We start from the raw sequence: 26,165 nt of genomic DNA on the forward strand, positions 1-26,165 counted from the left end.
GCGTCCTCTCTCTGCAGACAGCCGAGCTCTCTTAGTTCACTGGGACGTGTTCTCCGAATCCTCCCTTCTTTTCTCCCTCTGCCCCGAAAGGCCAGTTCAGGCCAACGGTGCGAGACTAAAACAAGATGGCTTTAAAACGTTTCGGAAGAAAATCTTACCCGTCTGAACTGATAAGAACGGTGATATCGCAGTAAATTAGGTTGTAGCATAATGGTTTATCTGTAGTCTGCAACTCCAGGGTTGCAGGTTTGATTCCCAGGTGGGACACTGTCGTTGTACCATTGAGGAAAGGGACTTAATCTAAACGGCTTCAGTGAAATCCAGCTGTTTAAATGAACTTCATGTTAGAGGCTGTGAGCTGTGAGTCACTCTGGATTAATGTGCATATCTCAGAGCGGCCTTTAATATTCACAGAGTGATCTGTACTTATCGTTTATTGTTGGCGGGTTGACTTGATCAGCCCAAGTCCTCTGTACTGGACTTTGAGATTAAAGGCGCTATGAAAATTCACTCAGTTATCAATACACAAAAACAGTCTCGTTATCAGATCTTAGTAAAATAATTATTTGTCATACGTACTCCAGAGACCAGTTAAGTTCCTGTAGCGTGCTCACAGTTAGAAGTTGCGTAATGATCGTTGACTTTAGAAAGGAGGGCCATGCCCTGAATGTCTTTTCAAAAAAGGTGGAGCTGAACATACAGCACTAAGTGATCACTGAGGCTCCTTGCTCTGTTCCCCATGAGCTCCGGAACGTTCTGCAGCTGTTCTCCTTTGACAGACGGTCTAGACCCCGCCCTCTGTTCAGTGTTCAGTTGAGATTCACATTGGGGTGGGGTGGGGTGGTTTGGGGTGTGTGTTCGTCTCCTCATTTTAGGGCCTGACCAAGATCACTGATGGTGGATTTCACCTTGCGGTGGTCTAATAAGGGGGGGGGGGGGGGTCTAACAGCAGCTTTACCCAAGACTGACTAACCACTGGTGTGATATGGGCACTTATAGGGGGAGTGGGAATTGTGGGATAGCCTAACGTCAGCTCTTGTATATTCAGGGAATTTGTGTGTATGTGTAGTACAGTCCGCTGTGTAAGGGTGTGGGTGTGTGCAGGTGAATTAGACTTTTTGGGCACTACCAGGCGTGTAGCCATGTCAGTGACATCACTTCCCCTCCTGGAGTAGATTGAGTTCCTGAACTCGGTCATCGTGGACCTGCAGCGGAAGAACGAGGAGCTGAAGGCCAATATGGAGAAGATGGCGGAGGCCGCGCTGAACGGAAATAACGCCAGCGAGCTGGACAACTGGAGGTCAGTGTCCCCATGTCTCTTACCTCGGTTTCTTCATCAGGCGTTTCTGCAGTGATTTCGTGCAGCTGATTTTCCTGTGCAGATTGACCGTTTCCTGTTTCCTGTGCAGCCTGACCGTTTCCTGTTTCCTGTGCAGCCTGACCATTTCCTGTGCAGACTGACAGTTTCCTGTGCAGACTGACCGTTTCCTGTTTCCTGTGCAGCCTGACTGTTTCCTGTGCAGACTGACCGTTTCCTGTTTCCTGTGCAGCGACTGTTCCTGGCAACTGACCGTTCTGTTTCCTGTCAGATGACTGTTCCGTCCTCTCCCCCTGCACAGCTTGGAAGCCCCCTCCAAGAAGAAGCCCCCGCCACGGCTCTTCTGCGACATCTGCGACTGCTTCGACCTCCACGACACCGAGGACTGCCCCACGCAGGCCCAGGCGCCCGACTCCCCCCCCCACACCGCTTACCACGGCAACCGCGCAGACCAGCGGCCCTACTGTGACATCTGCGAGGTGTTCGGCCACTCCACCGACTCCTGCAACGATGACCAGACCTTCTGAGTACCTCTGCCCCGCCCCTGCGCCACATGCACACATACACATACACACACACACACGCAGACACGTGCGCACACACACAAACACACACACGCTCTCACACGTTGTTCCTCAGAAAATATCATGCTAGCCTGGCTTCCACAGCACTTTCTGTTGTATGAACATGGATATGTGTGTAAATCCAAATGCATGCGTGTGTGTGTGTGCACGTGTGCACGTGTGTACGTGTGCGAGTGTGTGTGTGCGAGTGTGAGTGCAAGTGTGTGTGTACGTGTGCGAGTGTGTGTGTGCGAGTGTGAGTGCAAGTGTGTGTGTACGTGTGCGAGTGTGTGTGTGCGAGTGTGAGTGCAAGTGTGTGTGTACGTGTGCGAGTGTGTGTGTGCGAGTGTGTGTGTGTGTTTGTAAAGCTTCAGCTGTCCCCCAAAGCCCTGACTGTGCGGAGACTTTGGGACGAAGGCGGGGGGGTGGAGACTTTGGGACGGAGGCGGGAGGGTGGAGATTTTGGGACGGAGGCGGGAGGGTGGAGATTTTGGGACGGAGGCGGGAGGGTGGAGATTTTGGGACGGAGGCGGGGGGGTGGTTTATCAGGACAAAACAAACAAACTCATACTTGATTGTGTGTAAAAAAGGCTGACTTAACACAAACAACAACGAACAATCCACATTTTCTTTTGACTTCTCAATCTTCAGTGAGCTGTTCAGGTAGGGCGTGGGGGGTGGGGTTCAGTTTATTTAATTTAACTTTGTTTTTTTTTTGTTTTCACGGTTGTGTCAAAAACATGCGTTAGAATCTTCCGGGGGTTGCCTTCCGTGTCAGTGTGGGGTTGTGGGACGAGTCCTCGGGGTGCGTGTGGAGGTGCGTGTGGCAGGCACACGGGTGTGGAGGCTGACTACAGCCACGATGTCGGCGGCGCTGCTTGTAGCCCAGGCCCAAAATGGCCGCCGTGGAGAAGGCCAAAACAGTCGCTTATAATCTATTGCACTGTACACTTTATACCCAGCTCCTTTTAATTGCCTTTATATGAACATGTTTAAATTATAATTTTTAAAAAGGATAAAGAGAATAATAATACTGTCAGATTTTATGTGCTGCCTTTTTTTGTCTTTTATGAATGTTAAGTTACCTGTACAATAAACAAAAATAAAAAAGCAAACCGTTTGGGTCATATTGTATCTCTCAGATACACCTGTTAAATAAATGTGGAAACTATGACTGTAAATACCTGCTGAACAAATTTATTTTTATTTTATTTTTTTTTTGAGGTGGAAAAAAGTAGTAATGGGAGAATATGGAGCTACCAGTTGGCATCTGTGACTTACTGATTTCAGCCAACCGCTGCGTTCTGCTGTGGACAGCAGAAGCATTTTGATTGGTTTAAACAAGTCACTGATAGCCAGCTCATTGCAACTCCACCAATCGCGGGGTTGATGAGGCCTTACTCTCCCATTGCTGGGGGAAACGTGCGGAGCTCTGACTCGAGCGGCTCTGTTTCCTGGGCTTTGGCCCTCCGGTGGTTTTGGGGAGGGCTCCCGAATGTAAAACTGGTGGCCGGGGGAGGCTTATTCAGAGGCAGTATTGTGGACTGTATCTGCTTAAATAAACGGTGATAATCTTTTATGGGTGTTTTCAGATATTTTTTATAAAGCTTGCATTCTCTACATATTAAATAGGCAATCATTTGGGGGGAGAAAGGCTGATCACTTTGGTCAATTGGATGGTCTCTGTTAAAACCGACGGGACAGGTTTAATTTTAGCATAAAGCTTGTAGCCATGGTGATTGAGGCAAACCTTTCTTATTTTGTACACAATGTTTATTCTTGAATTAAAGCATATTTTACTGCTAAATATATGCTGTTTTAATTCATCATTCCTGGCTCAGTATTGTAGTTTGACAGTTTCCAGTGTATGAATTGTACTTCTTTGCGTTGCATTTTTTTTTTTTTGCGTTGTTTAAAAACTAGCTGATCATGACATTTTGAACCCCTAAAATTTTATTCCATTTAATATAATACCTTTTCTGTTTTTACAGGTGTTCCTCCTAACATTGTTAGTTTACACTGAGGAACATCTAGAGCTTATAACCTTATAACCACCATCATATAAGCGAAAGAACTTGCATTAAAGAGGTCATCGTTGTTAAAGTTCTTACTAATGGAAAATAAATTAGGAAGGAGGAATGCTCAAACTGTTATAAACGCTGTCTTCAGTCAAAAGAAGAACAAGACCAGGTCAAAACCTAGAATATGGCTGGACCGACCAACCAATGGTGTAACTTCATCACTCAGTCACAGACATTCGCATTTGTAGGCGGGGGGGGGTGCTTCCTAAACTCTGTGCAGAATTTACCTGTGGAATCTTTTGTAGTTCACTTTGGGGCCTTTAAATTCATAAAAGGGATAAACAATCAAATCACCCCCGAGTCTCCTTTTACTAAATCTGAACCACTCTCATTGCATTTCAGTCCTTTACGGTTGCAGAGTTGGTCCTGTTGCTAAGTGATATTTTGGCATGGTCACTTATTTTCACCAGCGTCCATAATGAAATTCCATTTTAATATGATCCTACGTTTTGGTGAGTAACGTGCAACACGTTTCAGTGAAAAGTCTCACGAGAACCATGGGAATGAACTTTTACCAGCAATTATTTTTATCACACAAAAATCGCATACCAGCATGTTGGCAGGCGATGGCTTTTGCTCGATCCGTTTAGCATATTTTGCCCTTTCAGATCATCCTCAGCTCAGCGTGTGACACTCATAACTTTACTTTTATATTTAAACCACACCGTTTAAATGCATTATTTAAATACAGGTTTTTTGAAAAATTCATTGGCGTCAATATTTCATTTGACATTTGCAGTTTTCATATTTATTTTGAAGCCCGTTTAAAAATGTAAGAAAAGCATTCACTGTACATGCAGCTGGGCCAAGTCTACAGCCCAGTTTCATCTTCATCGCAGTTTTAGGGATTTCCTGGCGCAGATCAAGTTTGGCTCGTTGACCATAGACCACATGACCCACATCTCCGTGGGGGTCAGCTTGTGCACCAGCATGAGGTCTCTGTAGATGCAGGGGTCAAAGGGCGTGCTCTGTTGGCGGTACCCAAACGTTCTGAAGCCGTCGTGGAAGACGAGCTGCACCTTCATCTTCTCCAGACACATGCCCACGAAGACGTCGTCGATGGGGAACAGGTCGGTGTCCTGGGCTGCCAGGTCTAGACCGATCACCGTCTGACGGGACATCAGGTAGCCACCCCCTCCCGCGTAGGGCGGGTACTCGTTTTTGGGGAACATCTCCACCGGGATGAAGTATTTGGTTTGGCGGTGGCGAATGGGCCGGGCCTTGTGGATGATGTCCCCGGCGAACAGCGGGGCGGACGGGCTCTTGTCCCGGAGGAACCACAGCAGGTTCCCCGTGTGGACGAAGACGTCGTCGTCCCCCTTCAGCACAAACCGGGCCGAGCGGCACTCCCGGCCGAACCAGCGGAGGAAGTGGACCTCCTTCAGGGTCAGGTTGAAGAAGCTGTCCGCGAAGTCCCACTGGAGGATGTCGCCGAACCGCCTGCTCTCGTGCTCCAGGAGCCTCTGCAGAGGGTAGCCCCTCACCCTGTCCTGGGACCGGCCCAGGAGGAACACCAGGCTCACCCTCTTGCCCTCGACGGTGCCCGCTTGCGCCCAGGTGTTCCGCAGGGCGGTGCGGCGGTCGAGCTGGGCGGCGGTGGACTTGATGGCCAGCAGGAGGTACAGGTCGGGGGGGCAGGCGCGGGGGCCCAGGAGCCGGGGGAACGCCCGGCAGTGCTTGTGCTGGAGGAAGAGGCGGTGAGCGGCGGGAAGGTCCCGCGGAATGTCCGCCAGGCTTCCGTTCCGCGGGCACTCTGGGACGGGGGCCGGCGTCCGGGACGGGGCGGGGCTCCGCCTGGCCCAGAAGCTCCCGTTCTGAAAGTTCCGACTGTCCGACTGGGCCGGTCGCACCCCGGTCCTCCCCAGGGCCTGAAAGGGCCCAAAATCCACCCAGCCAAAGAGGAAGCACAAGATTGGAGTGAGCAGCAAGATGCAGCAACCCAAGACGCTGTTCTGAATTTTGCATCTGGGGGTCTTCATGGCTCTGGAAGAGAGCAGTAGTGACCGTATTAAGATTAGTAGTTTTAGTTATTAGTATTAATTAGTAAAAGGAGTCTCAGGGATGATTTGATTGAGGCTTTTAAATTCATAAAGGCGATCAGAGTACTACTAGAGATTTTTCAGGTTGAGTTCTGTTAGTAGAACAAGAGGACATAACTGGAATGTTTTTTTTTTTTTCCACGATTACTTGCCATTGTATATTACCAACCATGGTAACCATAGGTCTTGTGTACAAACGGATGTGTCCACATACTATTTTTTTAAATTTATATTATCAAATGAGTGCAGTTAGTGTATCCGCACTTTAGTTAATAACTAAGAGATGATAGTCTTGCGTACAATAAATCACAGTCACAAAAATCCTCAAATCTTGTTTAACTGCTCAATATGCTTTTCAACAATCAACCACCTAGAAATATTGTTTTTTTTAAATGTCCTTGATAAGGATCGTACTTGAATCCAATAATCAGTAGCTTAGAGGCAGTTGGATATGGCTTTACCGTTTGCACAGGAGAAAAGGACCGAGAAGTTTAATTTAACCAGTTTTAAATTGAACAAATTCAGGATACACCAGTCATCCTGTTTGTTAGTTTCGTATCAGTGCCTTGAAGCCATCACGCAAACACTCCGTACAATTTAGCTATTGCGTTTTATGACTCATTCGTAGCATCAGCGAAATAGACTATTATTATTATTATATACTGTTTGTCCGATGGTTGAGTAAAATACCATCCAAAAAGTGGCTGGATACAACCCTTGATGCAGGTAAATATTTAGGACCGCTAATAAATACCGTATGACATTCCCTGTCCTGGAGAATCGGCTGTTTGTCTTTCTTCGCAAAATCTGTTAAATACGGGCAAAAAAGCGGGGTGTATTATGAACACTAAACTCGGCTGAATGTGTGGAGGAGGTAGCCTACAATGCCACGGGCGAACTGAGGCGAAATTTGTGCACCTGGCGCAAATTCTGATTGCAGTAAAATTGTATTAACGATATGATCGATAGTATGACAGCTAGTAAGCCACTCTTATTCAATTTGTTTACTTATTTACTCCGTAAACGACATTTACTAGATTAATTTAAAAAGTACTGCTATCAAAATAACCGCTATCCGTTTTAATTATAGCCTACAGTATGCTATTTAACCTATACAATTTAAAGGTGGGATTTCTTTGTTAAACGCTGCATTTGAAAATGATTCTATTCCAATAGACTGATTCATTTTCCAGTGGACACATGTTAGTAGGCTTCAATTAGTACGGCAATTGCATCTACTGCACGCCTATAATTTTAGATGACAAAACGCGATAATTTTCTGGATAAGCAAGACAACCCGAAAACGAAAAAATATGCAAATATTGATATACGCTTATTATTAATTTACTTGACGGAGAACATCTAAAAAAACGACTTAGTAGTTCAAATCAGGAAAGTCGAGCACTGGTGGAAACATTTAGATGGTTGTTCGTAGCATATTATTCAGTGTGATGATCTAAAATGAATTGGAAGTGATCAATTCACAATTTTTCCGAATTAAGCGCCATGACCGTGCACTAAAGTAGAGGAGGTTTCGAATACGCGAAGGCGACGTTACCTGCTATTCCGGCGCGTCTGAAAGGTATCCGAGCGACAGGTGAAGGTGAGTGGAGCGCAAACGCACAGTGGCGACGCAGGAGTCCCGCAGATGAAGAAATCCATCTTGTGTTGCGCGCACCTGCCAGGTGCAATGGGCGTGGCGTCCGGGTTCCCGTAGGCGACGTCATCAAGACCATTCATTCGCGTCTGTTTCTGTATTTACACTAAGTGTAATAACACTGGCAAAATGCAGTGTACTTCCCTTGCTTTTGAGATTGTGTAATCTGTGGTGCACAAGTTGTGAAGAGAAATGTCACATTTTTGTAATTTCAATTTTACAACCGACAAAAAAAAAAACTACTTTCAATCATACTTTTGTGCTGGCATTAATATTTTAACAGAGATAATTGCAGATGAAGCCTAGTACATTTTAGTGTTGAAATAATCTGGTCACACGACACCACTTGGTTCACAATATTTCAAGTTATAATCAATTAAATGATCCCCAGTTCCTGCGCTTGGGTGGATTCTTTGTTGAAAGCAGGTGGATACAGGCAGCCAGGCGAGGGAGGGGAGAAGGGGAGTGACATGGCTGAGTCTGGGGAGGCTGCAGGTCAGAGGAGCAGCAGCGTTCTGCAGGAGAGTGAGTGGTGAGAAGCTGGTGAGAAGTGAGTGTAAGAGAGAGAGTGAAGAGAGGTGGATTGTGTGAGAGAGAGTAAAATGGGTGTAGAGTGTGAGTGTGAGGGGAGAGGTGTGAAGTGAGAGTGTAAGAGAGTGAGAGAGTGAGCGTGTCCAGGCAGGTTTGGGAGAGTGGCATGGTAAAGGGATACCGTTAAGCAGGAAATAGACAGTACGTGGGTTATTTAAGATGACAGGAGCGTCCAGGTCAGGTTGTAGGCAGTATTTCCCAACTCCCCCTTCACTGGAAACAGTACCTTCCTCCTCTTACCTTCAGCTCCGCCTCTATTTTCTTTACATTGACGAGTACATCCCAATGTTCAGGTGATCCATCGTATTCAATCCCCACCTCCCCTCCCTACCCACCCTAAAAAATAAGAGATATGAGTCCCCTTTCACCTTATCCTTCCTGTCCCATTCAATAGCCACCTTCCCCCAAAACACGTAAAAAAACAACAATTAGACCCTCTTTCAAAGTAAAAAATTGTATCAATCGTTCAGTCTACTCTGAAACCAAACAATTTCGCTGACATTTTATACAACATATTAAGACACCGTACTAATTACTACAGTGAATCTTTCTCAATGTTCCTGCAGCTTGTAGGTCTGTCAGTCTCCCACTTGTCCAGGTGCACACTGATCTCCAGGATTATATGTTCTGGAAGGTGCTGGAAGGTCTCTGCCGGGCCTTCAGCCTCACTGTCCTTCTTCCCCTTGTTCTTACCTGGGGGGTGTGGTCGGGGGTGTGGTCGGGGGGGGGGCAGATAGGGAGTCAATGATATTAAAACAATAATACATTTTCAATAATACATCTTTATTGGTCTGAATTTATAATTTACCGCTCTCACTACAAGAAAAATAAAGACAACAGCTGTGAAATTGCACGCTCCCACAGCGTTACGATGACACACCCCCCCCACACACACACACAAACTGTCCCACACCTGACCTTTAGAGGGCGTAGTTCTCTGTGTGGCTATGCTCTCTCCAGCAGGCTTTGCCCTCTTATCCTCTTTCTTCTTGTCCTCTTTGACCTTCTTGCTTGGCTCCTTGGAACAAAGTAAAACAGAATGACACACTGCTCTGCAGGCATATAATAAACCAGACCGGTCATCAGAATCCAGTCCTGGAGAGGCCGCAGTGTCTGCTGGTTATTGGTGTTTTCCGCACCAGAGATTTACTGAAGTCGCTGATTGGCTGAAGAACCTGCACACCCTGTTCTCAAGGCTTTAATTGGCTGCTGACGGAAAGGAAACCATAAATACCAGCAGACATTGTGGCCCCTCCAGGTCTTGAGTTTGACACCCTCTGCTCTGTGGTCTCTGGAAAGGGAAGAGGCAGTTTGTGAGACAGAATGAACCGCCTGCTGATATATATCACACCTTTTCTTGGGGTGTCCTGGCGCTCAGTTCCGTGGGCACCCCAAAATCGCACAGCCGGTACACCTGGTTGCCCCCGGACACCAGGTCCTGGAGCTCCACGCGAGCCGAACCCAGGGTCCTCGTCCCCGGGGGGTCCTGCACCAGGTCCACCTGGGGCTCCTTCTTCCGCTTCTTGTCCTTGGCCTTCTGATTGGAGCAGGGGTTACTAGGAGGACGGACACTCTGCTGGATCAGAGGAATCATATCTCCTCTTTAAATGTTCAAACATAAGGTACATTTTTAGGATGTTTAGCCTTTATGGTGTATGGTTTGTGGGTACAGTGTTTTTGGCGTGTATGTTTTGTGGGTACAGTGTTTTTGGCGTGTATGTTTTGTGGGTGCAGTGTTTGTGGTGTGTATGTTTTGTGGGTACAGTGTTTGTGGTGAGTATGTTTTGTGGGTACAGTGTTTGTGTCTCACCTCCTTTGCTGTACCCCTCTTGTCAGTGACAGGCTTGGTTCCCACATTCTCTTCTGGAGGGGCGGGCCAAGACAGCACCTGTTGAGCCAAACCCCATCTATCAATCAATCAGTCAACCAATCAATAAAACACCAGAAAACATCCATCTATTTTCACCGATATTCATATCTACATCCTTTCTTCAGATGAGTTTGTGTCTTTTTAGTCATTAACTGCACCTCATTGGAAATCCTCAGGGATTTGTAGAACCTTTACTGGTTCTGAAGAGTTATAAGTATTTAGAATACGACCTTTGACCTTTGACCCATGTCTGGGGGCAGGGTTGTAGTACCTTCTCTTCCTCCACCGTGATGCGTAGTCCTCGGAGGAAGAAGCGCTTGAGGGAGGCCAGGTCCCTGACGCGGTAAACGTGGGTGTGGTCATACTCTATTGGCTCTGCCCACGGCAACTTTGGGGTCCTGATCTCCATGACTGGGGGAAGGGGGGGGGGACCTGGGGTTACACCACCTGGCATTTCACAATCACTGCATGTTCCTACCCAGAAACCCCCCCCCCACACACACACACACCACCTCCCCTGCCAACTTCTCCATTAGCATTTTTATGTTGACCATGTGGGAACTGATAAATCAAACACTGTAAAATCAGACATCTGCTGGCGCACAAACTCCAGTAACTAATTAATCAATATAATCAATATTGTTACCTGGGCATGAGCAGCTTTCAGACAAGCCACTGTCCCCTGTCCCAGCTGGGGGGCCAGGGTAAGGGACAGTGTGGCACACTTCCTCCCCCCGATTCCATCGGGCCGCCTGGGGGGTCTCGTCCCGCCCCTCCGGTCCTCTGGAGGGACCCAAACCCTCGTCCGGGGCGAAACGCACAGCCAGACCCGAGGAGGTCACTGACTCACTTCCAACCTGCCGTCGGCAAGGTAACGGCATCACATGACATTAATTAGGTTCATATAGCAGACCCCCTGAAACAGAGCGACTTGCACCCCTCTGGTTTTGTCATAACCCGACTTGGGTAACAGACTCGGGTTTGGGGGGTGGGGGGGGGGGTGCGCAAGGAGGGCCGTCCTGTCTCTGGGTTTCCTGGCATCTTTTATTAGATCTGACAAACTAACGCACCCCTGGAGAACACATTTCACTGAGGTTTTACCGATGGGCGAAAGATTACTCTTTAAAGTCCCTCATCCCACTACTGAATTTGGTAAGATGGGTTTCAGATATTTTGCACCTTATAGTTGGAACAATCTGCAAAATAATTTTAAACTTGGCAAATCAATTTCAATTGTGGGCTTTAAACATGCAATTCATGACTCTGTGACTGAAGTATGCTCCTGCTTTTAACCTCTTTTAACCTCTTCTCTACTTTTAATTATTGTTACACCTCTGTCTCATTCCCCATTTGATGTTCGTACATTTTGTTAGGTGTAAGTCTTGTTGGATAACTTTGTGTTTCATGTCAGGTCCCCCTTGCAAAAGAGATTTCAATCTCAAAGGGGTTTTCCTGGTTAAATAAAAAATTTAAAAAGATTAACGTTCTGTGAAAGTGTTAAGGGGTCGTGTTCAGCGAACAGGTCTGCCTGGGTTTGCACACAGGCATGTACAGCGCCGCTCTCTGAATGGAAAGAGAGAAATGTGAGATGGAGGAGTGAAAGAAGAAGGGATTAAGGGAAAGACTGATGAACGGGGCGGGCGGCCTGCCTGGTTTTCCGCGGGCAGGGGACCCAGGAACTCGTAGGTCGCCAGGTAGCTGCAGGCGACGACCGGAAACTCGGCCGCACTGCTGTCAGCGGCCAGGGAGGGGTCCGGTACCCCTCTCATCCTGTGCACCGTCACCGTGACAACCGCCTCATCTGTGACGGCATCTGATGGAGGTCAACAAAGTTTCATTTCTCATATTTGCTAATGCTATTATTCTACAATCTTACTTTAAACAAAGGAGAAGCTTTTTTCCTTCATCTCTGCTCTACTTCATAGTGTAGCTCTGAGTTTTTCCGTGCCGATAGGACTTCATCCAGCCAGGTTGGTGTGAAGTGTAAAGTAGACCATGTTTAAACCGTTTTACAGTTAAAACCTCTCCAGACCTTTAGGGCTGATTCTGTGTGAGTCATCAGGTTCCGCTGCTGGTATTGAGTTCCCAGGATTAACTGAAAGGTGCACGGGAGTGTGAAAACCCCAGTGTGAACGAGAGGGCAGGAGAATGGGCAGGAATGTCTTTCTTAGGCTTGCTTCTTAATGATCTGCCCTAACCTGTCCTACCTGATCACCTGAACACCTGAACACGCACCTGCACAGAGGGCCTGGTCCCCCACAGCAGGGCCACAGGTGTTACAGTGTGTTACAGGAGGGGCCACAGGTGTTACAGTGTGTTACACTTGGGGCCACAGGTGTTACAGTGAGTTAAAGCAGGAGCCGTAAGTGTTAGCATAGACTGCTTTGTTGCTGCTTTTTTTAACCTACAGGGTCCAAATTAAACTACGCGGTTGCTCCCTGCACTTGGAACAGTATTTCCCTCTAGGGTTTTCAACACACTTGTTCCTGGTTATGGTTATACACTTGGTTGTACGTCGCTCTGGATAAGAGCGTCTGCCAAATGCCTGTAATGTAATGTAGTGTGTTACAGTAGGGACCACAAGTGTTACAGTGTGTTACATTAGGGGCCACAAGTGTTAGAGCGTGTAATGATTTGAACTTGTAACCTCTGAGTTCCAAATCCAGTTCCCTCATGATTGCGCTACATCGCTACCACACCCCCCTCCCCCGGGTCACCTCTCCTCCTGGCCAGGCCGTGGAAGTGATGGCGGTCGTCTGGAGTCACGCGGAGCCCGTCCAGGTAGAGCAGCCTGGGTAGGCTGTCCAGCAGGAAGCCGGGGTAGGAGGGGGCCAGCGTTAGGGGGTTCCCCTCCAGCGCCAGGGTCCTCAGCCGGGGCAGCGTGGAGAGCGAGTCCACCAGGATCAGCTGCTCCTCAAAACCACACCAGCTCAGGTCCAGAGACACGAGCTGAGGCCTGGGGGGGGGGGGGGCAAGAACCATCAGGATTACAAATGGATCACCTTAAAGATTCTACAAACTAACCAGATTGACAACTGGTATGCTCCATCCATGTTCTGTAATTCCTCATTAGGAGGCAATAAGTTTGTGGTATTTTATATTACAATAAAAAAACACCCTTTGTCACAGAGTTTATTTGAATACTTTGTCCCCTTTTGCTCCCTAATTTGGAATGGCCGATCCTGCTCGCTCTCCATTGTTCACTGCAACCTCTGTTATCGATTCGGAAGAACAAGGACAGGTATGTGCTCTCCCATGAAACGTGTGCTATAGAGCTTTTAGAGATACCAGCCTGTGGGGTCCATCCACACACTGGAACAGAGCCTTAACAGGATGGACCAACCAGCAGGTCCACTGTCACAGTATTGTACTTGATCAATGCTTCTTCATTAATATTCATAAAACGGACAACAAATGTTTTTGTTTCAATGGTAAGGAGAGTGGGGGACAATATAGCTCAAAAACTGAACTTGGTGTATAGACGCTGATCCACCTTCACGGTTTGTCTCACTGCTGATCCGGAAGCAACCACATCTCTGACGGTAAACGTTGATAAATCAGCACCGTGTAAGAACTGGAATCTCTTTTGGTGGCATCACCTGTCCAGGCCCTTAGCTAATCCTCCATTTGAATAAGTGTTGCTAAAATCAAGATGCACGTTGTTTTCAAACGGTTCAATGATTTTTGTGTGATTCACTGTCAGGCCTAGTAATTCCTCCCATTAATATTTCCTTTCTAAAACGCGGGCATTTTCGCTTGCAGCGGTTCAATGACGTCTGTAGATGTTCATGTGCAGACACAGGTAATGGTGTAGAGTGGTGATGCGTGAGCTGCCCTTCACGTGAGATCGCTGAGGGCTGCGGGGGGGCTCACGCTCGAGCTGATCCCTGGTTGCCACGCCCAAACCTGGACCAGAAGGAGCTGAGACGGGCACTGGCACGCAGAGCCAGGGTGAGCTGAGCCCACAGGTGCGCAGGGAGGGGAGCTCGGGCACAGGCCGGCTCACAGGCAACTGCTCACCTGGTTGGCACACACCTCCAACACCTGGGCACAGACAGGAGGAGCTCACACAGGGCACCATGGGCACAGGCAGGAGCTCACACAGGGCACAGTGGGCACAGGCAGGAGCTCACAGTGGGCACAGTGGGCACAGGCGGGAGTGGTGGGCACAGGCCTAGCTCACACGGGGCACCAGCGCCCTCACACGGGTACGGGCGGACTCACACAGGCCTGGACCGGAGTAGAAGTCGGCTGGAGCTACCACGGCTGGAGTAACCCGGCCTGGGCACGGCATGGGTAAACCGGCCTGCGGAGCTAACCGGACTGTTGAGTGGAGATAACCGCGCCGGAGTAACCGCGCTGGACCGCGCTGCGCTGTAACTTCAGCTCGAGCGCGGTTTCCTCACCGCAGGGGTGTGGCTTTGGGCTGGCAGAGCGGGGTCATGTACAGGTAACGCACTCTGATACGAAACCACCATATCACTGACTGCAGCACGCACTGCTGACAAGCACTCTTTTCTTCACAAGAACTTCTGTGGAAAACGAATAAAAAAAACAACATTCTGAAACATTTGCATTTAATCTGTGCCCCTCATCTAAACAAAAAAAAACTGGTCTTCTCTGTAACAGGGTCATTCGGTGTACAGCCATATCCCCACCCGACCCTTCCACCCACCACCGATTGCACTCTTTTGAGCCCGCCGCCATTTTGGCTCCACTATTTCCCCCAAGACTCACCCTGAGGGACCCTGGGAGGTGCGCGGAAGGGAGCTGAGAGATGCGGTTGGCCGTCAGCACCAGCTCCCGCAGCCTGGCGAACCCCAGCACGCCGTCATCGATGACTGAGACCTGGAAGACAGTTATCAGATGGAAGGAGAGCTTAAACCCGGGCCTATCAGAGCCATCGGAGAGGGGGGAAACCGGGCCTATCAGAGCCATCGGAGAGGGGAGAAACCGGGCCTATCAGAGCCATCGAGGGAACCGGCATAGAGCCTCGAGAGGAAACCGGGCCTATCAGAGCCATCGGAGAGGGGGGAAACCGGGCCTATCAGAGCCATCGGAGAGGGGGGAAACCGGGCCTATCAGAGCCATCGGAGAGGGGAGAAACCGGGCCTATCAGAGCCATCGGAGAGGGGAGAAACCGGGCCTATCAGAGCCATCGGAGAGGGGAGAAACCGCACTGCTGAGCTCACGGACAGAAGATCCCCAGAAAAAGATCCCTTGGCACCTGCTACCCCCCGCTTTGGGTTCCGTTCCTTAAATCACCGGTGTGTCTCCAGAACTACTGCGCGACCGCAACAGCCGGTTAAAAAAGGGCTTGTCCCGCAGAGGCAGAGATGGGGGAACTGAAGACTGGAGCGCATGGGCGTGCAGGAGTGGTTGGTGTTAATACTGTCCACCCAAATGTAAGCCCCCCAACCCCCCATCCCCACCCCCCGCCCCAGAAGATAATAATGCTGCCGTTACGTATAGCGTTCATTCATTTAGCTTTGGGTATGTTTCATGTGAATGTTCCAGTACTGTGGTTAATCTGGTCTTTAAGCAGATGTGGCATCAGTGTCGTTTGCCTTTGGTGGACTAATAGTACTATTAAATAGTTTTTAAAAATCTTCCTGCAAAGAGGGGGGTGTCTTTCAAGATGACTGTCCATGGCAGAGTATGAGATGCCATCCAATGGATTAAGGAGCAAAATATACGTAAATATATTTATAGTTTTTCCTAAATAAAAGAGATCGTGGGAAACGAGATCAGACGGGACGCAGCCTCACCCCCTTGTCCACGATTCGCAGGGTGGTGAAATATCCACGAATGAAGCTGCCGGAGAGGCGGGCCTGCGAGGTGACGGACAGCTCCCTCAGCGCCGCGGCCTGAGGGCTCCAAGACTCCGCCTCCTGTCGCCACGGAGACAGCGGGTCGGTCAGGAGCTCGATCAGGTCCCCCCGCTCCTCTGCCCTGGGTCCCCCTCTCCCCCCGTTCTTTTCGCGGTACCCCCAGCCATCGTCCTCGCACCCCTGTCCCCTGGGCCTGCTCTGTGATGGAGAGAAATTATATGGAGGGGGGGAGGGGGCTAAATATTTCAGTATAGAACCATTCAGGATAGAACAACATCATATATTTTCCATGCATTTACTGTTTGTTTTGCAAAACATTTTATATCATGAAAATACACGTATTTTGTGTTGTGTAATAATACAGTTTATGTACTTTCTCACATATTCCAAAAATGTTTTTTTTTTCCTATATGATTTACATGTTCTGAATTTTAAAATACTGATACTATATATTGCAACATTCCAGCCCTTGTAGGGTCACTGTTTACCTACAGTCTACAGAGTGTCCAGCACTGCACCAAACCTGGACTTTTAACACACAAAGGGTCTCTGAATTATATAAAGTGGCAAGCTTTTCCAGAAACTACCAACACCAACGTACTTCGTGATATCATAGTGGAATTTACCTTTAACTGATTATCATCAATGTTCTTTGTTCTGCGGACAAAACTTTGTTAAACGATAGATAAGATAAGTAGATTATCGTACATTTTCCCGTGTAAGTATCATTTCCGACCTGGAAGGAAAATAATTGCCCTTCCTTGTAAGGTACTTACAAACGGACCAAATGCCTTACTGAGAAATGTGTTATGACAAATTCGATGTCAAGCATCAGTGAAACATAAAAACTCCATTGATGTATACGCAATGCTCCCCCCCCCCCCCCCTTAGACTACAGTCATTTCCGCGTGATTTTCTCCTCTCATTAAATATTTTATTGATTAATTAGTTTCATTTTATTCCCCACACGTAGAAGTTTACATTAGATTTCCGCCAACTTCTGAGTTCTTTTCAGATCTTCTTGGCTAATGTTATCTTCATAATTCTGAACTGTTTAAATCCTCAGTTATTTAGTTTCTTTGGAATAGAGGAGTGCACCAGCTCCTGTCCCAGGAGGAATCCTGAACACAGGTCGACAAGTTCTTCTCGAAAGCGGAAGACACCGTCCAGGAACTCATTCCCAAGGACAGACAGACAGGAAGGGCTCCCCGGGAGGTGGCGAAGGGTAGGCTATAACGTTCGCCACGGCGTCGTTGTTAAAGCATGTCTTGAGCACTTTTTGTGTTCTGGACGCCGCCTTCCTCCCTTAACACAACTGTTTCTTAAGCACAGCCGTATACGTCTTCTTTAGTTTGACACTGAGATAATGTACCACCACCGGCCAGGCAGTGGGACCGTTCTCAAAGGTTGCCTGGCAACGGACTGTTGATGACTCCGCGGGTCCCCCCCAAGGCGCTGTCCCATGAGCGACAGAACTCAGGCAAATACTATTGGGGGCAATCCAGAATGTACACAATAATAATAATAATTTAAAAAAGTCGCGAAACTTCCACTTTAAAATGAATGGTTAAAACATTTTAATTGAATAACAGTTTGTTTCTCTCTCTCTCTCTCTCTCTCTTTCTCTCTCTCTCTATATATATATATATATATATATAAAAACAGCCCCCCTTTTTTTGTTGTTGTTGTTGTTGTTCCAGGTTGGTTTTCCACACCTGACCCACCAGGTCAGAGGGTAATAATTATAGTGGCGGGAAATTGTTAAAAGGAAGGCTCGAGACAGAGAGGAGCTCTATTGGTAGGACTTCGTTTTGTGTAGAATTTTGGGTTCGTTCTCGTTTCGGTTAGGGTTTCACACTTTTTTGTGTTTTCGATGCATCTTCGCGCAACTGCTGGCATTCGCGCGTCTCTTTATTTCTTTTTTTTGGAGGGTGGATCTCTCACTCTCGCCATTATTCCAATAAGATCTCGTCTTGTTCGTCCACCGCCAATGGAATCTCTTTTCCGTATTTTCTTTGTCGTCTGTCTTGCGTGCTATAATAATATAAATAAAAATAAAAAACATGAACGCCGAACAAAAATATTCTCAGCGAAGGGGCACAACTGTCCGAGGCCGGACGTCGGCTTGGCCCAGAACGATCACTTTGCTACTGCTGCTGCTGAATCACCACGGTGAGTCCGTTGGTTTTAAAAAATTTTTTCGAGTGATCGAGGTCACCCAGTGAACTGCATAAGAATTTATACAGTTCAGTGAGGTCACCTCTGCAGGCAGTGCCACGGTTTGAGACGAATAAAGTAATAACCGTAATCGCGTAATGCTTGTGTGTTTCCCAGCGGCAGAGAGGAGTTTATTTGTGTGACAGGTGTAGGCTATGTGCCTGTGCGGGCGTTTCTCTCTCTCGCTTGTTCTGATGTGTCCAGAGATATGAACTTTCCTCCCCTCTTCCCCTTCCCATACCAGGAATGAACCGTGTCTGACGCCATGTTCCCTGGAGTTCTCACAACATGTTAGATAAGGACTAAATGCTGGTTCCTGATTTAGAGCACGTTTACGTTGGCAGAGAGAATGAATAAGTTTGGTGTGCCTGTTCAGTATTCATGATACGTGTTAGACATAGCCAATTATTTACCTTGTTGAATTCACTACATGCTTACATTCTGGAAGGACGGAGTGTGGCACAGTGGGTAAGGACACTGCCGTTGTACCCTTGAGCAAGGTACTTAACCTGCATTGCTTCAGTATATATTCAGCTGTATAAAATGGATACAATGTAAAGTATGTAAAATGTGCAAGTCGCTCTGGATAAGAGCGTCTGCTAAATGCCTGTAATGTAATGTAATGGAATCCCATTCAACACCTGCGGTATGACAAATGGTTGTCTGCTGATGCAATACAAAGTATTCATGAGAAATTTAAGTCTTGCATTTCTGAAAAAATATTGAATAAAAAATATTATTGAAATAATAAATGTGTTGAACTTCTGTTGGGGGAGAGGGGCTATGTCAATGCATTAAAATTGTATTAATTAAAGCCAATAGTACTTAAAAAAAATAAATAAATAAATAAACTTACATGCTCGACTGTCGTAATGGAGAAAAATTTGAAACAAATAAAATGGTTTACAAGATTCTCTGGGACCACAAACGTGTAGCACAAATGCACGTAGTCATTTAGCAGGCTTGAACCTTTCAGCAACAGGGTTGTGAGCATTTTTTTGTCAGCTTTGACGTGTACAGCTCTTGGGTTTGACATTACTAAAAATTCTTCAGATGTGGGCACTCTGGTCAAAATGACACTGGCGGCGGTCGATAATGCGTGCTGCGTCAACACAGATTTCTCAGCTGCATGAATCATTCTACAAATCAAAGGAAAACTCATCCTATGCCAACTCTGTGACAAAGAAAATTACACGGATCAGGCCTGTTTGGGTTCTTCAAACCCTACCAGGGGCATCCCAACATGGTTTGTTTGCCCTTTTCATATTTTGATTGACAGGTGGGATTGTAACATTTACGTCAGTCACTGTTAGAAAAAGACAGGTTTTGAAATTTTGGAAAAAAAAACACACACAAAAAAAAAAACTTTTTCGGAAACCCACCTCCACTGCATTCTTCCACATCCAAGAGCCAGTAGATGTGGTTGAGCAGATTCTTTGCTGATATCAGATTATCTCACAAGATAATATTCTGTGTACATTTAGCAATTTTTTCCTGAACATAAAAGCCCCAGGTCTGAATATAAATATGAGTGAAAACAAGTTGGTGGCACATCCAGCGAATCACCTTGAAGCGTGTACATCTCAGAAATGGCTCTCACATCAGGTAAGCTTTATAGAGTATCGTGCTTTGCTAATATTTTTTTTTTTTAATTGTTAAATCAATATATGTTTTTAATATGTGGTTAAACAGGAAAATATGTGGTTAAATAGGAAAAATACACCCTACTATAATAACAGAAGGTATGGCTTTTCAATAGTGTTGATATTTAACTTCTGAGCTTTTTTAGTGATGAAACCACAAGTTAAATGCTGTGATGTGCAATATAAAACTGTCAGTCACACTAACCAAACCTGCCCCCTCTTTCTCCATGGTCAGGTTTCTCTGTTCTAGCTGTTGTCCTCATCGCTGCTATACATTGCCAGACGAAACCTATAAATCCTCAGATATTCACACTTCAGCTTGTGAGAAGTCAAACTGAGAAACTGCTCACTAACTTTGTAAGTATTCTTGCCTTTGATCTAGTTATTTTCCGTATCGCAATAGGGCCGTGATTTTCAATTCATATTTATTTATTTTTAAACTTCATGGGCTTAAGGAAAATGGGGCAAATCCACATGAAATCAGGGTATTTACCTTTATGTATTTACGTAATTAAAAACATTTTGGGGATGGTGGTGGGTCCAAAGAATCTTGTGTGGATGAACTCCGTAAAATCTTTCTGACCAAAGGGATCATGTTCAAGTGTTTTTCTTGGCAAAGAGACCATTTTATTATCATAGCATATTCAGTTGTATAGGATGGACACCCTTAATTTGGGGTGGATTTCACTGGCTACATGTAAGTAATTGTAAATAACCTTCAAGAAATATGCCCAACAAATACATGAAACATGGGCAGTTCTGATTCCGTCATAACCAGCAGCTTCAAAGCTTCAGGGATCGGTCACATTCTGAAACCGTAACTACTAGGGGTCAAGTTTGAGGTTCCCCGAGTTCCAGTCAAACTAGGCTTTCGGTACAGGTCCTAGCTACAGAAGTGAGACCGTATCCGTTTAACGGTATGAACAGTAAACCGTCTTACCTTATTTTAACATGACTTCAATTTATTTTGACTGGGGGTTTCGTCATACTTGTTCCTGGTTATGGTTATACACTTTGTTGTACGTCGCTCTGGATAAGAGCGTCTGCCAAATGCCTGTAATGTAATGTAAATGGGGGGGTTTTCTCAAGAACTTGATTTGTAGAATCAATCAGTTTGTGGTCTCACCAATATTTCAGTGGATTTAGCATTCCCTTTGGTGGTGTTTTAGGATTGGTGCAGTCTTTTTTTCAGGGGGAAAAAAACCTGGACAGTAAAAATGTTGACAGAAACAGGTTCCTGTGGGATAAGTTGTTGGTGTCTCACAATTAATTTGACCACTAATTTTTGTAAATGACTCGTTTTTGTCAATTGAAAATAGGACTGGTCTCTCGATACTGCCACTGTAACCCTGATCAAGGTACTTAACCTGCATTGCTTCAGGTTATATCAGGCTGTGTAAATGCATGCCATCTGACAATGCCAAAGCTGTGCAAGTCGCTCTGAATTAGCGCACTACTGCATGCTTGTACTGTGATGTAATGCTTTTTCTTCTCTCTCTCTGTCCCTTTATTAGACTGAATGCAATTGGACCAGAACAGTGCAAGCCAAGGGGATAAGCCTGCAGCCGAAAAGCATGGAAAAAACAGCCTGCGCGTTTAAACATTACCTGAACAGAACCCTCGCGTACCAAAACGATCTCAACCCCAACTCCACCATCACCGACGTGCTGGAATGGATCCAAAGGCAGTTCGCACCGATGCCCGTGGGCAGAAGGTGCCAGGGGGCCGGGCACCTGGAAAACCCATCGGAAACCTTCAAAAAGAAGTGCCTGAGCTCCCGTGTGCTGACCCTGTTCACACAATGGCTGCCGGTGTACATTGGGTCATTGGAGAAATGAAGTGAAGATGTGTTCGTTGCCTTCTGCTAATTATCATAATGTTGAAACTTTATGAAAAAGTAGCATAAAGGAGTACTGTGCTTTTGCTCAATGTTACAACCCACACACACACACACCTCTACATATTTATTCTATTTATATATATATATTTATTTATTTAAATGCATATTTATTAAAATGTGTTAAATTATTTTTGTATTAGCTGGTTTCATAATTATGAGACAAATAAATCACTTTGACATGAAAACAGTGTCTGTGTTCCTTTGAAATTCCACTGCACTAATTTGGAATGGCCGATTGTGTGGAAATGCAACCGTGTTCTTGTGCAACCGTGTTCTTGTGCAAGCCGAAGCTCACTGCCAATTCGGGAGCGTGTGGACGTCTGCAGTTCTCCTCCGAAACACACGGTGTCGCCAGCTGCTTGTTTTCACACCGCAGACTGCAGCTGAGCTCTCGCAGAGCGGAGTCAGAGGAAGACCTTTCACATGTGGCTTTAGGGTGCAGTCGACCAGCGGGGGTTGCCAGATAGCGAGTGTGGACCCCTAACCGACTGAACCCCCCCGTACCCCCGCGATTCAACTGGCAACCGCACATCGCCCTGCGGAGCTACCAGTCACAGTCAGCACTGGCACGGTCGGGGGGCCACGTTTTGTCTGGAGTACAAATGTTTTATTGACCCTGGATTAAATGGGCCCTGCCAGCGGTTGGCTTACACAGATGTTCCACAGTGGCCTGGTGTCTATATGCATTCTAACATAACGTGCAATGCTGAATAGACATAATGCATGCATTAGCACGTTGAAAACTAATTGGGTTTGCCTGTACAGGATGTGCATGACGTGTAGTACAGGGCGGTGTCTATGTGAGCGCATCTACTTTCTCTCTCATAGAGCGGGGAAAAAGAAATCTTGGACAAGCTTATAAATCTCGGAAGTTAATTCGGAAAAACGGGGCCACCTACTGTTAAGATGTGTTTAGAGTTCATGTATATTGAACATAACAAATATAAAAGCCCTCATCCAGCTAGACCTGGGGCCTGTATCACAAAGCAGGAGTACTGAGCTTGCTGTATAACTGCAGCTAGTAAAACCCAGAACAGCTTTAAAAAAAAAATTTTTTTTTTTTTACTTCAGTTCGCGTTCCAGATTTGGGAGGGTTGCGAGTTTTACTCAGTGCAGTTATCCAGCTAAATCAGCAATCCTGCTTTCTGATGCAGAGCCCTGGCTATCTAGTCAGCCACAAATACGATACTGACTGTTACAGCTACCAACAGTATTTGAGCCATCTGATAAGCCTACATACGGAAACGAAATAAGCAAGTACGTTTTTGCTGGCGATGGTGATTTTGCTTTGATTGTTTGATCGCCGGTTACTTGAGTGCCTTGACAGACTTTCTCTGAGGGATATGTCATTAAAAAACTCAGGCTAAAATATCCACCATTTAGAGGTACTTTATCTGCATTAAATATCACTGTGTCATGTTAATAATGTGATTAGTTAATCATTCTTAGTTACTGACAACTGTAAGCTCTCGAGTTGTTCGTCTTACGGATTTACATGCAAAAGAAACACAGACCTCCCATATGAAAAAAACAGCATTTGGCTTTCTTTACTTTGTAGAAGAAAATACACAGAACAATACAATATTTACAATATTGAAACCAAGGAAACAAAAGACAAAATGGTTCTTTATCATCAAGATCCTGAAAACCCCAGTGTGATATATATCAAAATAAGAAATTAAAAGCTTACCACATAAAATAATTTATCCCACATGCACTAAAAATAATAACAATAATTAAAAAAAGAAAATAGGTTCTCAGGTCTCATGATTTACACAAGCAGGAAGGCTGGTTATTCAGCAAACAGCCTAGTCAGCGTACAGAGAACCAAAAACAGAACGTCCTCACTACGATACAGCCACACCAGTCAGGCTATACAACGCTCCTCTTTGCATAGAGTATCGTACAAATACACTGCATCTGACCTGCAAGTCACATTAACCACCTGCAAAACCAGGCCCCCGCAGAAGGAGATTGGAGGTCACACGAAAATACAAAGAGTACTGATGTAGTTTAAGGCTTCAAATGCTATCTAAACCACATCTGCCCTTATTGCTGGTAAAAAATCATCTGGAGGGGCAAACTGACTCATGAATCATGAAATAACATCATTGAAAAATGACCCAGAAAAAAAAAACTGATGTGGCAAATGTTCACTTAGCAAATGTGGAGCAATGCTTTAAAAAAAAAAAAAAGAAAAGAAAAGAAAAATCTTGCACAGACCCAAGTTACTTTATTTGATTCTGTGACCGTGAGAAACGGCATCCTGCCCTACAAACAGATCATACCACCATTAGTAAACAATGTATGAAACCAAATAAGGTCATTGCGTGGTTTGAATGGAGCAGACAAAATGAGTCAAGGGGCTTTGTTTCCCAATAGTTTTGAAGTTAGAGTTTTGGGCTGCAGTGTTCTTCATCGTGATAAGTCACTGTGTCAGTGCATGGAGGGGCCCTCAAGTCCACACTTCCGGTGCATAGAGGGGCCCTCAAATTCACACTATGCCAGTCCATACAGGGGGCCTCAAATCCACACTGTGCCAGTGCACGGAGGGGACCTCAAATACACAATTCCGGTGCATGGAGGGGCCCTCAAATCCACACTGAGCCAGTGCATGGAGGGGCCCTCAAATACACACTGTGCCAGTGCATGGAGGGGCCCTCAAATACACACTGTGCCAGTGCATGGAGGGGCCCTCAAATACACACTTCCGGTGTATGGAGGGGACCTCAAATACACACTTCCGGTGCATGTAGGGCCCCTCAAATCCACACTGTGCCAGTTCTGCCAACTGTGGCAGGCAATGCACAACTGTCTCCTGTGTCTAGTGTTTTGGATGCAGGAAAAACAAATTGGATAGGCAGACGACCACAAAGTGTAAAATAAAATAAAATAAAAATTATGGGATGAATAAAATACATCATCATCAAATCGGGTCTAATTACTGACTAAACTTTGATGCTGATGTGTAAAACAAACTGTGTAAACTCAGGAAGCACTTGCTAGTGAAACTACATAATATTCTGCATCCCATCTAAAGGTGTCCCTAAGTGGTTTGTCTGTTCCAACAAAATACGATTGCTAAATTACAAAATAAAAAATAGAAAAGTGAAAGACAGTTCTGTTGCTGTCTGCCACCAAAGCCAGAACAGAATTTGAGAAATAATATGCTTTTGCCATCTTATTAGGGCACTTAATAAAGTTATAAATGTATGACATCACTTCCCTTTTCATTGCTTCTATAAAAACAAAAAACAACATCCTAAATCTGATACGGAAACATGAGGATGCAGCAAAACAGAATTCAGAATAAATAAAATTCATACATACCGGCTCTACACTGTAACATATTTAAAGGTCTTTTCATAAAGATGTACGCACACAAAGTTCAATTTTCGTCTGAGGACGAGGCGGTCACGCAGATCACTGCATCTAGCAATGAGAAGCCTGGTTAAAAACAAGACCAGGTCAAAACCTAGCGTGTGGCTGGACCGAACCGGCCGACCAATGGCGTGCCTTCATCAGTCAGTCAGTCAGGCACAGGCATTCGTGTTTATAGGGCTGGCCCCGCTGTCGCGGTCCAGCCAAAAATGAAAACGATGTTTCAGAGACTGCGTGAGCTAGCCACCGCTTGAGTAGAGTCAGATTTGCGAATCCAGTCAATTTCAAACTTGTCAGTTCGGCTGAAGAATGGAATTTCACTTAATTGAAAGAAAAAATCGAGCTCGTCATGGGTACACCCCCAAATCATTTCCAAAAAAGTGCCATAAAAAAACCTTGAATATTCATGAAAACGAGTGAAATAAAACAAGCATTTTGTTCAGCTCCTTGTAGAAAATACAAGCATATAACTCATGAGTCAGCATTGCAAAAGAGCCTGAATTTCAGAGAAGACTATATTCCACATGGTACAAAAAGTCTGATGTTGAAATGTACAAATTCTTTGATTGCAAAAAAAAAACAGGTTATTACAAGTATGAAACCTGCGTGCTTTCACTGCAATGTGTCCGCAATGAAAATACCCTGATTTTCTGGTTCATTTGGTTAGAAAACATTCCATTCGGCTTCTTAATGTAAACCCTGAGCACTCAAGCAAAGTATAAATCTATTTCAATTCCGATTCTAACACCCAACATTCAAAAATGCTTTTTATTGCAAGAGGTATCGACAGCAACCATTCACAATTCTGAGCTGGTCAGGGTGCAGCCGTTAAGTGGACTGAACACTTAATCCTGAACACAGAAGCCGTTAAGTGGACGGAACACTGGCAGAGAAACCCTGCCCGCTGCTGGGTCATGTTTGTGGCTGTTTCGAACCCTGGGCCAGATTCGGGATAGGGTTAGGGTTAGGGTTAGGGTTCATAGGGCCATGTTTGTGGCTGTTTCGAACCCTGGGCCAGTGTTGGTTAGGTTAGGTAGAGTTGGGTCATGCAGTGGTAACCCTGGGCCAGACTCA

General features: G+C 45.9%; 3 protein-coding genes and 2 long non-coding RNA genes across 6 annotated transcripts in view; 2 read left to right on the top strand and 3 right to left on the bottom strand.

Annotated features, from left to right (window-relative positions):
- clip1a (CAP-GLY domain containing linker protein 1a) overlaps positions 1-3,688 on the top strand; it is a 46,705-nt gene extending 43,017 nt beyond the window's left edge. Inside the window, exons 24-25 of the mRNA XM_064297499.1 lie at positions 1,176-1,314; positions 1,628-3,688. Coding sequence (XP_064153569.1) covers positions 1,176-1,314; positions 1,628-1,845 — 357 coding nt within the window. The 3' untranslated portion in view covers positions 1,846-3,688. The remainder of the gene's footprint in view (positions 1-1,175; positions 1,315-1,627) is intronic.
- Positions 3,689-4,466: 778 nt separating this feature from the next.
- LOC135264597 (N-acetyllactosaminide beta-1,3-N-acetylglucosaminyltransferase 4-like) lies at positions 4,467-7,756 on the bottom strand. The gene is made up of 2 exons (XM_064353321.1): positions 7,560-7,756; positions 4,467-5,945 (listed from the first exon to the last, which is right to left on the bottom strand). The coding sequence occupies exons 1-2, from the start codon at positions 7,739-7,741 to the stop codon at positions 4,793-4,795; spliced, it is 1,335 nt and encodes a 444-aa protein (XP_064209391.1). The 5' UTR covers positions 7,742-7,756; the 3' UTR covers positions 4,467-4,792.
- Positions 7,757-8,784: 1,028 nt separating this feature from the next.
- LOC135233700 (leucine-rich repeat-containing protein 43-like) lies at positions 8,785-16,852 on the bottom strand. The gene is made up of 13 exons (XM_064297500.1): positions 16,847-16,852; positions 15,888-16,148; positions 14,857-14,967; positions 14,126-14,163; positions 13,993-14,075; positions 12,837-13,121; positions 11,769-11,932; positions 10,766-10,976; positions 10,391-10,530; positions 10,060-10,137; positions 9,601-9,825; positions 9,168-9,267; positions 8,785-8,942 (listed from the first exon to the last, which is right to left on the bottom strand). The coding sequence occupies exons 1-13, from the start codon at positions 16,850-16,852 to the stop codon at positions 8,785-8,787; spliced, it is 1,860 nt and encodes a 619-aa protein (XP_064153570.1).
- Positions 16,853-17,643: 791 nt separating this feature from the next.
- LOC135264598 (uncharacterized) lies at positions 17,644-21,895 on the top strand. The gene is made up of 3 exons (XR_010332747.1): positions 17,644-18,122; positions 20,046-20,167; positions 21,325-21,895. It is a non-coding gene; the product is annotated as an uncharacterized LOC135264598 (long non-coding RNA).
- Positions 21,896-23,232: 1,337 nt separating this feature from the next.
- On the bottom strand, positions 23,233-26,100 carry LOC135264608 (uncharacterized). 2 transcript variants are annotated; one of them, XR_010332748.1, is made up of 2 exons: positions 24,439-26,100; positions 23,233-24,370 (listed from the first exon to the last, which is right to left on the bottom strand). It is a non-coding gene; the product is annotated as an uncharacterized LOC135264608 (long non-coding RNA). The 2 variants fall into 2 exon arrangements; XR_010332749.1 differs by having other exon boundaries at positions 23,233-24,405.
- Between the last annotated feature and the right edge of the window lie 65 nt (positions 26,101-26,165).

Source organism: Anguilla rostrata, chromosome 10, assembly GCF_018555375.3.
Source record: "Anguilla rostrata isolate EN2019 chromosome 10, ASM1855537v3, whole genome shotgun sequence".
NCBI lineage: Eukaryota > Metazoa > Chordata > Actinopteri > Anguilliformes > Anguillidae > Anguilla > Anguilla rostrata.